This window comes from Carcharhinus amblyrhynchos, chromosome 6, assembly GCF_965287045.1.
Source record: "Carcharhinus amblyrhynchos chromosome 6, sCarAmb.v2.hapA, whole genome shotgun sequence".
NCBI lineage: Eukaryota > Metazoa > Chordata > Chondrichthyes > Carcharhiniformes > Carcharhinidae > Carcharhinus > Carcharhinus amblyrhynchos.
In genome coordinates, this window is record NC_137329.1 from 41,977,423 (window position 1) to 41,989,850 (window position 12,428).

Below are 12,428 nucleotides of genomic sequence, written 5' to 3' on the forward strand. Positions count from 1 at the left end.
CTGCTGTATTGCCAGACACTGCTCCTCACTGCCCGCCAATCCAGCCATCTTGGTGTCATCAGCAAATTTGCTGATCACACCAACTACTCCCTCTTCCAAATCATTTATGTACACTACAAAGAGAAGAGGTCCCAGTACCAAGCCCTGCGGCACATCACAAGTGACAGACCTCCAACTAGAAAAGGACCCCTCCACTACTACTCTCTGACTCCTCTTTGCAAGCCAGTTCTCTACCCATCTAGATACCTGACCACATATCCCATGAGCTTTAATCTTCTGTACCAACCTACCATGAGGGACTTTGTCAAATGCCTTACTGAAATCCATATAGACGACATCAATGGCTCGTCTTTCGTCGACCGTTTTTGTCACCTCCTCAAAGAATTCAACCAGATTCGTAAGGCAAGACTTCCCCTTTACAAAACATGCTGTGTATCCTTAATCAGATCGCAACGCTCTAAGTGTGCATACATCCTATCCCTAAGAATCCTCTCCATCAACTCACCTACCACTGACGTTAAGCTCACCGGCCTATAGTTACCCGGGCTATCCCTCCTACCCTTTTTAAACAACGGTACCACATTCGCTATCCTCCAGTCCTCTGGGACCTCACCTGTGTCCAAAGAAGAGACAAAGATTCGCGTCAGGGGCCCAGCAATCTCATCCCTCACCTCCCTAAGCAGCCTAGGATAAATGCAGTCGGGCCCTGGAGATTTATCGGTTTTAATGCCAGCTAAAAGCCCTAACACTTCTTCCCTCGTAATCGATAGATCTTTCAATTGGTCTACCACTCCCTCAATGACCGTACCAGACATCAAGCCCCTCTCCTTTGTGAATACCGACGCAATGTATTCATTCAGGATCTCCCCCATTCCCTCTGCCTCTAAGCACAATTCCCCACGTCTGTCCCTGAGAGGACCGATTTTAACCCTAGCCACCCTTTTGTTCTTAAGATAGGAGTAAAACGCCTTTGGATTCTCCTTAACCCTACCCTGCCAAAGCCATCTCATGCCCCCTCTTTGCTCTCCTAACTCCCCGTTTGAGATCCCTCCTACTCTCTCTGTATTCCCCCAACGCTCTCTCCGTTCCCAGCTGCTTAGACCTGACATACGCCTCTTGTTTCTTCCTAACCAGGTCTTCTATATCTCTAGTAATCCACAGTTCCCTAATCCTACCTTTCCCATCCTTTCTCCTAACTGGCACATGCCTTTCCTGCACCCTTTGCAGTTTTCCCTTGAAAGACTCCCACATGCCTAACGTGGTCTTGCCTTCCAACAGCCTATCCCAGTCTGTATCCCTAAGCTCCTGCCTAATCCAGCTGTATCTAGTCTTCCCCCAATTTAGCACCCTCCCCTAAGGGCAGATCTCATCTTTTTCCATTCGTATCCTGAAGTAGACGGAGTTGTGGTCACTATTAGCCACATGTTCGCCTACCGCAACCTCAACCACCTGACCCGGCTCATTGCCCAGAACTAAATCCAGTATAGCCCCTTCTCTAGTCGGGCTATCTACATACTGTTGCAAGGATCCTTCCAATACACATCTTACGAATTCCTCCCCATCCCACCCCCCAGCTCTAGGCACCTTCCAATCCACCCAGGGAGATTAAAATCTCCGACTACAACAACCCTGTTCTTCCTACACTTATCCAAAATGTCCCTACATATACCCTTTTCCACTGCCCGCAGGCTATCGGTTGGCCTATAATACACTCCTAGCATAGTAATGGCCCCCTTCCTGTTCCTCAACTCCACCCACAGAGACTCAATCCCCACCCCCTCCATGTTATCCTCCCTCTGCACCGCTGTGATCTGCTCCCTAACTAAGAGCGCCACTCCCCCTCCTCTTTTCAACCCTCCCCTATCACACCTAAAACACTTATACCCTGGAATATTTAGCTGCCAGTCCTGCCCCTCCTTTAACCATGTCTCTGTCACTGCCACCACATCTAAGTTCCTCGTGAACATCAAGGCCCTAAGTTCATCTGACTTTCCTGTCACACTCCTCGCATTAAAACAGATGCACCTAAGACCCTCAGGCCCTCTCGGATCCTCCTTCTCCTGGGGGATTTTCCTATCATCTAGACTTACCCTGACCTCCAACTCACTCCCACTCCCAGTGCCTGAGCTCTCTCCTCCCCACCCCCCCTCCATATTAGTTTAAACCTGCCTAAACACTCCAGCCAGCCTCCCAGCTAAAATATGTGTCCCCTTCCCATTTAAGTGTTCCCTATCCCTCTTATAGAAGTGCCCTTCCTTTGCAAAGACTTCCCAATGGTCAACAAAACTAAAACCCTCTGTCCTGCACCAATCCCTCAGCCACGCATTCAGCTGCAGGATCTCATTATTCTTATCCCTGCTATTGCTAGGCACTGGCAGCAGCCCAGAGATTGCCACCCTGGAGGCCCTACACTTCAGCCTGGCTCCCAACTCCCTGAACTGCGTACGTATTTCCCCCCTACTTTCCTTCCTACGTCCTTCTCACCTATATGTATAATTACATCCGCCTGGGTTCCTTGGGCCCTTCAAGATTCCCTCTACTCTCATGGGCAGTACAATGGCAGGGGCAGCACGGAGGCACAGTGGTTAGCACTGCTGCCTCACAGCGCCAGGGACCTGTTCGATTGTGGCCTTGAGTGATTGTGTGGAGTTTGCATGTTCACCCCATGTCTGCATGTGTTTCTTCCGGGTGTTCCAGTTTCCTCCTACATCCCAAAAGACATGCTGTTTAGGTGCATTGGCCATGTTAAATTCTCCCTCAATATACCCGAACAGGCACCGGAGTGTGGTGACGAGGGGATTTTCACAGTAACATCATTGCAACGTTAACGTAAGCCTACTTGTGACACTAACACATAAATAATTAAATAAATCATGTTGTTGGAACAGGTGCACCCTGCCATCAACTTAGCTTTTCAATGGTCAGGGCACCATTTTTAAAGGCCGTCCCAGTCTACAAAAATTCACCTGGACCTTCACCGTGGCACTACCCTGGCATGACACTCACTGAGCTTCTCTGGGAGACCCACCAGCCAGGTGCATACATTGGGAGAGCAGTTGTAATTAACTCATGCTGACCTGAATGGATATTCTTCTGAGAGGTGGGGTGAGGAATGATCCAGGCACAGATACTTAACAACCATTTATAAATGTATCGTAATGATGCACTTCCTGTTACATCATTGCTGGGTTGTGGAAGGGCGGGGGGAGCAATTGTGGCGTGACATCCTGGGATTTGGGCCATTCCTGAGATTTTCTACTCCCATCACCAAACCTGAAAGGAAGGAAGCTGAAAATCCCGTCAAAGATCGGAAGGAGTAATTTGCAGGAACCGATTGAATTTTCAGATTTACAATGTGCAGTAGTTCAAAGTTTGTCATCATGGTTGAACATAGAAACGCTATAGTGCAGATGGACGCCATTTGGCCCATTGAGTTTGCACCGACCACAATCCCACCCAGACCCTATCCTTGTAACACCACATATTTACTCTGCTAATCCCCTGAACACTACGGTCAATTTAGCATGGTTAATCAACCTAACCTGCATATCTTTGGACTATGGGGAGGAAACCAGAGCACCTGGGGGAAAAGCACACAGATATGGGGAGAATGTACAAACTCCACACGGACAGTGATCCAAGGCCGGAATTGAACCTGGATTCCTAGTGCTGTGAGGCAGCAGTGCTAACCACTGTGCCACCCCATCATGAGTATAACACAAAAAATGTTAACAATGTCGACTTGATGACTCTGCGATAAACAAAATATTAATTTCAAAGGAAGTACAAAGTTATGACACTTCTTTTATTTATCCATTTTACAGTAAAGATGTGTTTTCATAAAAAGAGTCACAATCAACACTACTTAAAAAAAAAACCCTCAATTCCTAGTTTTGGAAAAAAAACAATTTGGTCTAACTATTGCCTAACCCTTTCCACTCTGACATAACTTACAACTGAAAAACCGCACAGATCATTTTACACAAAGATAACTTTTATTTTTATTTCCTTTCTTGGACAATACATTTTGTACAAAGCACAGAACAATGCTTACCACAAAGGCTGTTTATAATGATGAATAAAAAGACAGAAAATTAAGCAATGGAATTTTGACATTTAAGTACACTAGATCAAAACCAGGCTTGATATCATAATAAGAGTTAAATGCATACATAGAAGAAACCAGTAAATCATGTGGAGCTCAGCTTTTCTTCAGCTTCAAGTTTGCAATTGAATTCTATCAGCTATTTCCCTGTTAACCACACATTGCCCAAATTGCAATGAGCAGCAGAAAGCCATTCTTGATCAGACAACTGTAAATTAATCTGTGTACATTATGTAGTCTCTATTCAGATTTTTACACAGATGTGTGATGAAAAATGAAGTTATAGGGCATGATAATTATGACAGATGGCTTCCCATTGACTTCGAGATTTCCTGAGTTGGACTTGGGCAAATCTCACTACATGTACTAAGTGCTAAAATTTGCAAGTATTATTGTGACCTCACACTGTGTCACGCAAATTGCTTGTGCTAGTACTAATATTGGGAAGACCTGTCAACAATAGTAATTACTGAGAATACTGGTGAGTGTGAGATCATTGTCTTCTTTCTCATATATTCAAAAACTACAAGAGAGGTGCGCCAGCCAAATCAATACAGACACATGGGAACACTACCACCTGCAAGTTCCCCTTCAAACCACACACCATCCTGGCTTAGAAATACATCATCGTTCCTTCACGGTTGCTGGGTCAAAATCCTGGAACTTACTATCCAACAACGCTGTGGGTGTACCCACACTTCAGGGACCACAGTGATTCAAGAAGGCAGCCCACCACCATCTTCTCAAGGGCCATTATGGATGGGCAATAAATGCTGGCATAGCCACCAAAGCCCACATCCCATAAATGAATAATTGAAACAAAAGACAGTGAGGTGTCATTTAGAAGGATGGGCAAGAAAATCAAGACTGTAGTCATGGAATTATCCCATATAGATTTCAGTTCTGATTAGATTCAAAATGAAAGGAATACAATGGAACTGAAGTTTTAACAGAACCATTTTAATACTGGACATGAGGTGGGCAAGACTTGCTTCTGTCAACAAGTGATAGCACCACAGTCATTTACATTTGCCCCCCTGGCAAACAGATCTTCAGAATTCTCAATGCGTGCAAAATAGATTCCATGACTTCCGGCCTTCGGAATTTTTTTGGAGACAATGTTGGCAATTGAAACCATTGGTATACCATCTCTCAGGATTTAACTGATAATCATGTTTGCATTCCTGAACAAGCAGGGAGCTAAAATTGGTCTGTGTGATACAATCCCCTTCTAGAGAGACAGTACATATCATCTTTCTAGCAATTGCCTTCTATTTCTTGCTTATGTTAGTGTTGGGACAGAGGACCAGACCGCCTATGCAATTGTAGTCAACACAATTGGGTGGTCTCTTCCTAGGATAGAAGCCTTCTGATAAGAACTGTTTTATAACCTCCATGGGTCCTGATACCACTGCACAGACAAGAATCACTGATATCCCTGTACCTTAGTGCAGCACACCAGGATAATTTTAGTAACAGCACAGCACTGTGAAGCAGGGGTGGGCAAAGTAGTGAATTGAAGCACTTGCTGTAAATATAAACGTACAGTGGAACACCACTTTATGATACAAAGTTCGATGTTGTGAGATATGTCTGCTCAAGGGGGCAGCATAGTTTGCATTTTGGTGGAAGTTAGTTTTCTTCTCATTTACCATAGCCTCATCAACTGTGCCTCTCATTTCCTTTTTATCTTGTACCCTGTACTACTCGCACCTTGGAGGCATTCGGGAATAATCAGAATGAGCACCATGGTAAACCTTGCTTCACCAAAGGGTAGGAAGAAATAGAAGATTTTCCTGTTTCAATCTACTGAATGCAACTTGCAGAATCTTCAGAAAAACAGATTTTTTTTAAAATTGCACCATTTGAAGCTGGTTTTCCATACAAGGTTTGTTGAAATCAAACACATTCTGGTTTGAGTCAGGCAGGTAACATGTTCCTCTTCCTTACTGGCCAAACTCAAGTCAGATGTCATTCTAGTGAGCTTTGAACTCCACTATCCTCTCATTTGCACACATGTACCATTCTGAACGTGAATATATGTTGTACCAGCAGCTAGTTCCATTGGAACTTAATAAGCATATTCTGAACATTTCCCCAAACCAGAACTGTTAAAATCTTATCCCCAGTAAAATCTCATGTTTCGATGCTCCTGGTCCATCTCCCCATGTCCCAGTCAGTAAAAGTAAAACCAGCTGTGGCACCAAAAGATCCCGGATTTAATTCCAATTTGTAATGAATTGGCTAATTTCAACTAGGGTTGTAGTTACTGTGTTATCATTGTGTGTGTGTGTGTGTGTGCACGTGTGTGTGCATGTAAACAGTATTGGGCTTAACCAGGAGGATTGTCCCCTTCTGGGCTGAGTTCCATTATAACAGGACTTATAACTGGACGAGGCCAACCAAATATCACAGCAGACACTCTCAGGATTCCTGTGAAGACAGTGCCCACCAGCGGAGAGGAGCAAATACTCCAGAGTTGCAGCATGAATGCATCTGCAGCATTTGACGAGTGCAGAGGTAAAAGGGAACAGAAGTTCCTGAAAACCAGTGGAGATGCAGTCACCTAGGCCTTGACAGGAATAGAGGTCCCCATAGGTAAGTAGCCAAAACTGAAGACTTTTCCATGGCCTTCTTCTTGTTAGGGAATCTAGGCCTATTACTGCCACCTACAGGGATCTATTGTCACCTGCAGACAGTGCAAGCAAGAGGGGAAGAAGTGGCAGCTGATGGAAGAGGGGGAAGGAGATCCTGGCCAGTGAAATGAGGTGGACCTCACCCTGCCATTACATGCCTTTTAATTTCAGCTTGACATTAAAGTAGCTGCTGTATACTGAATGATAGTCCAGTAAAGCCTTCAACTGAGGAGGGGCAAAATTATGGATAAATAGGATAATTCAAAAATAATACTGTTTTCATGTTCCATTCGATACTGTAGCACAGATTATTGGAAAGGTTATATATTTGGTGGTATATAATTAAGGTAAGACGTTTTAGACCTGGAAATGAGTCCCATTGTCACCCTGCATCAGCAGCCAACACTGCATGACAAAATATTATAGGGTAGAAAATGGAGTACAGTTTCCTCTGCAGTGCTCAAAGCATTGTGCCTGAACTTACTCTTAACAGTGTATTGACTTCAGCTTTTACATTACACTCTGAATGAAAAGTCACAGCCAGATTTGTACTGCTGCCTCACTTTCGATGGGAATGGATTGGCAACTTCTCAAACTCATTCATTTATTATCCAATCAAACAATTTTGATTTCTGTTTGAACCTGGATCCTGAATGACAAAAAATATATCTCTAAAACGTTGATGCTGAATTATTTGCTAATATTTGCAAACAGACGCAATTCTATCCAATTTACGCACAGTCCCCATGCCTGATGTTCATTTTAATTTTGATTCGCAGATATACATTTTCACATTAAAATAATATTTGGAACAGCATATTTTAGGATCCAATTCTCTTGCTACCAAATCTGCTTATGAGTATTGATGCCTCTTTCCATGAGTTTATCCCCATCAGCAGGATGTGAGTTACATACCAGTACTATATTAATACCTTTTGCTTAGAGGCCCACAGTCAGTGCTGTATGATAATATGCTGGACAAGGCCTTGTATTTGAGTGACTGTTGGACATGGATCTGGTATTAGTTTGATACTGGTGCCTGTTGGCTATGAATTAATGTTAATTTCTCATATATGCTTGTTGAATGTGGACCTTAGGTCAACTTTAAGGGTGGAATTTCCCACCTCATTGGTGGTGGGGGCTTGGCCATAAAATGTGGCAAGCCATTCAAATGTCCAGCGATTTCAGTGGGACTAGAAAATACTGTTGACAGGAAGAACAGCAAGATTCCTCCCAATGTTTGCACGGGATCTTAGGTAGTTGTCAGTCTGTGGGCAGCTTTTAGATGATGTACTTATGCAAGTTCTATATGGCAGTTTGTTGGATGTGGGTCTATTATCAATTAATGTAAGTGTGCCTGTTCAGATACATTGACTTTATGGTATCACTGTAATTATATGAATACTAATCTCACGCCAATAATGGGTGTCTGTTGGGTGCTAACCTTGTGTGAGTATACTTTAGGCAGGATTTCCAAAGCTGATAAGGTAGGACCAGAAATGGATGGACTTGAATTTTGCATCGTAGGTTGGCATGCTACCTTGCCAACCCTAGTCTGCTGTCAAGCCATTTTTAAAAAGATCATGCAGGGACAAGTCTACCATCATAACTGGTGAGGAGTTTAAGGGGCCTGTTGGCAGGTGAGGCCTCACATTGCGACCAAAACATGAACAATAAGAGGAAGCAGCCTCTAAGCAGGAGCCTGGGATATCATTTAATCCCAGCAGGTAGATTCTCCTTCCAGACGTGGGTGTTGGATCAAAGTTACAACCACTGATTGCCCAGTGGAGGGGTTATCTTCCCATGATCACAGCCTGGCAACTATGACCATTCAACATATATATATTTTTGGCTGCCTCCATTTTAAGCACTTCCTTTATCTCTCTCTCTGTCTGAAAAGACCACTTCCACCTCAGATAGTGTGGCAATCAATGTGTCATGGGCAGAGGAGCTCCTGCTGGTTCTCCAGCTGCAGGGCGTCACCCACGATAGGGAGGTGGTGGTGTAGTGGTATTTTCAATGGACTAGTACTCCAGAGACTCAGGGGACCAGAGTTCAAATCCCACCATGGCAGATGGTGAAATTTGAATTAATTAAAAATCTGGAATTAAAAGTGCAATGGTGACCATGAAACCATTGTCAATTGTCATAAAATCCCACCTGGTACACTAATGTCCTTTAGGGAAAGAAAACCGCCATCCTTACCTGGTCTGACTCCAGACCCACAGCAATGGTTGTCTCTTAAACGCCCTCAGGGATGGGCAATAAATGCTGGCCCAGCCAGCGATGCCCACATCCCATGAAGGAATCAAAAAAAATCTAAATTGGATGCAAGCACGCCCCTGGCCACTGACTGGCCAACTCCTCAAAAATCTTGTTCGGTGACTATTCCTGACAAATTGCAGGTGCGAAGCTACATGATCCTGACCTTGGGCTTCCCATCCCAAATGGAAAGTCCTGCCCTTGTGTCTGTAACATATGTCATCTATTGGATCTGATCTTATGCCAGTTATATATGGGTACTGTTAGCTCTGGGAAGATTAGCGTTATGTAAAAACACTATGATTTATGCTTGTTTAAAATGCCCAGTCAAGAATAATTCAGAATGTTAGGACCGTTGTTATTTGCGTACATAACAGAAAGCTTATTTGACCCTATTTTATGCAAGGCCTAAGCAGCAGAACTTATTTATTAGTGCAACAATAAGTAATGAGAGTCCTTAATCATATGAACAACATTATTACTAGAAATGAATGTTGCTGGGACAAATGTTTATAATTTGTGATATTCCATCTGTATTTTAGTAGAGTTGCCAACCCATTTATTGTACTGTCCTCACTAAAAGAGCAGGCAAAGGAACACTGCATGATCACAGCCAGAATTTGTGCATTACTGTTGCCTGTAGCAGTTTCTCAGATTATTTGTATAAATCAGGATTTGTTGCAGGATTATCATTTTGCCATTCTACTAATATTTAACAAATTGCATTTATTCTGTGTTCACTTGGCTTCAGGTTTTGGCAATAATGCTCCACAACATTCACTACTGTAGCTACATGCATATATATAATATATATGTATTTCTCTATATGTATACTGTGTGTATAACAATACTTCATGCCAACTACAAGACTGAAAGCCATGCAGGTCCTAAATAGAAATTTTCTTTAGAAATAACAGGAGTAAAATCCACAAAACAATCAATAATTGTTATTAATTCTGTAAAAGAGACCCCACCCTTCCATTTATACATGTTCAATATATCTGTCCTTTTGTCCAATCGCATAGCAAACTGCAGTGAAATTTTATTGATTGGCATCAATCCTCTCCTGTCTTCGTTTCATGATTTCTTCCAGCTCTGTATCACCTCGGTGTTTCTGTATATAGAGGAAAATAAAGTTACCGAGTTCTCTTTTTTAAAGCATAATTATTGTTTTGCGGGAGTACATAGCCTGATATCGGGAGGATACAGAGCTGGTTGGGTAATGCTGCACACTGAGTCATATAATATCCCCATCAGCTCTAAGCCAGTTTGAATTCATCTTACAACTAGTGATAGAGCAGTTAGGAGTGAAAGCAACTTGAAAGGAATTATTTTGCTTTGATTGAAATACCATAATCTGATAAGGCACCAGCAGAGTCCAAGGATGGAAACTCTATTTCTGGGGATTTCCTTTCTCATTAATTGGGATGTGGGCTAGCTCATGTAATATCTTAATGATTGTAGCTGAAGGATTATAGACTGGTAAACTTTGTTAGATATCCATTATATTGATCACTGATTTAGATTTCAACTGGTAAATTACTCCAGGTGTCCATTATTCCATATATATGTATCTAGTAGATAGTCCAAACATGTGCGGGCTAGGTGGATTGAGCAACTTAAATTGCTAGAGTAAATGCATGGGGTTCTGGGGATAGGGCCTGGCTGGGATTGTGTTCGGTGCAGACTCGATGGGCCAAGTGGCCTCCTCCTGCACTGTAGGATTCTACGATAGATTATTCAAGTACATTGTTGTTTGACGTAAAATTTGCCTCCTTTAAACACACTAGAAGTATTTGAACCAGTACCTCCAGCACGAAGAGGATTGATGCCAGAAAATAATGTCCCAGGCAAAAACAAGGTGCAATCCAGCAGAACCCCCAGAACATTTTCAAAAATGCTTTTACTCCAGTACTTCCACTAATCTGGTGGAAAGGTGGAATAAAATTCCGCCTTGTGTATTTTTCACTATATGTCAACTCTCTATTTACATGGGTAATATGGACCAAATGCAGGCAATTGGGATCAGCTTAGGGGTTTAACAAAAAAGGGTGACATGGACAATTTGGGCCGAAGGGCCTGTTTCCATGCTGTAAACCTCTATGACTCTGAGTCGAGAAATATGAAAAGAATTGACATTAGTAGGAAGTATCATATTATTACTTACATCTAGTTCTACTTTCTGTACTTGGATTAAACTGTATACACGAGCGCCTTCCTCTCCACACACCATCTTCAGTTCTTCTTTATTAAGAGAAAATATCTGTGCTCCTGTCAGTATGCCCAGACCACTGACTGTCCTGGAAAAAAAGAGTTCAGAATGAAGTTTTAAAGTTTAAAGTTTTTTAAAGTTCATTTATTTATTAGTCACAAGTAGGCTTACATGAACGCTGCAATGAAGTTACTTTGAAAATCCCCTAGTTGCCATATTCCAACGCCTGTTCAAGAGGGAGAATTTACCATGGCCAATCCATAACGATCTGTATACACTTACTGTACATTGAAAAATCTGGGACCAAGGCACACCAAGATCAAAAGAGACATCGCATTACATCATAAAAGCACTGAAGGCATCTATTTTCCTGAGGATGTGTGAGGAGATTACAGGGGTGGGGGTGCAATATTCTCTTAGCAAAATATTTTCAGTTTGACTTTGACAATTTAATGCTGCATTTTGATGCATCTTACAATCTATTGTAATTCTAGTAGTCAAGCCAAATTTTTTTTTTCTGAAATAGTAACAAGTATTTAAATAAAGCTGATACAACTGCACAAGTTCTAATTTATTTCACTGGGATGCAAAGTCCAGATATTCTATGCCAACTTGTGAACTTAAACCAATCAGAGGTTCATCCTGCAATCATAAGAAAAAAGCAGGATTTGGGGTTTGGACATCAGGGTCAACTTGGGGTCACAACCCCACAGTGTACAGGAAACAGTCACTCAGCACTGATTTTCCCCAAACTGGCCAAGTAGTGGCCAGAAAACAGGCTCGCTGGCTGATGCAGCTGGAGGGTTTTTGGGACACCCTCCAGCTCAAAAGGGTTGCAATTTGCAGTTCAGGTATTAAAGTTAAAAGAAAAGCCCTCAGCAATTGAGTCACCACTATTGATGGAAACCCCTCCACAGGGCACTGAAGTCAGGCAGGCAGGGAGTTACTCAAAAGTTCTCTGGAGCTATGCTCTGCACCCTGGTTTGTTGCTGGGAGATAGCATCCACGTAGCTGGACTGGTTGGCAACACCCTGGAAAACTCACAGGCCAAATGGAAAATACCATTTTTGTTTCATTCGCTCATGGGATGTGGGCATCATTGGCTATGACAGCACTTATTGCTGACCCCTGATTGCTCTTAAGGTGGTGCTGGTGAGCAACCTTCTTGAACTGCTGCAACAACGCCCACAGTGGTGCTAGTCCAGGATTTTGA

At 42.8% G+C, this 12,428-nt stretch overlaps 1 protein-coding gene across 3 annotated transcripts in view; it reads right to left on the minus strand.

The window, feature by feature from the left end:
- Positions 1–3,976: 3,976 nt before the first annotated feature.
- eps8l2 (EPS8 signaling adaptor L2) overlaps positions 3,977–12,428 on the minus strand; it is a 190,560-nt gene continuing 182,108 nt past the window's right edge. For all 3 annotated transcript variants that reach the window (XM_080190320.1, XM_080190318.1, XM_080190319.1), the window contains 2 exons: positions 11,171–11,303; positions 3,977–10,117 (listed from right to left, as the gene is read on the minus strand). In XM_080190320.1, the coding sequence (XP_080046446.1) occupies positions 10,046–10,117; positions 11,171–11,303 (205 nt within the window). In that variant the 3' untranslated portion in view covers positions 3,977–10,045. The remainder of the gene's footprint in view (positions 10,118–11,170; positions 11,304–12,428) is intronic.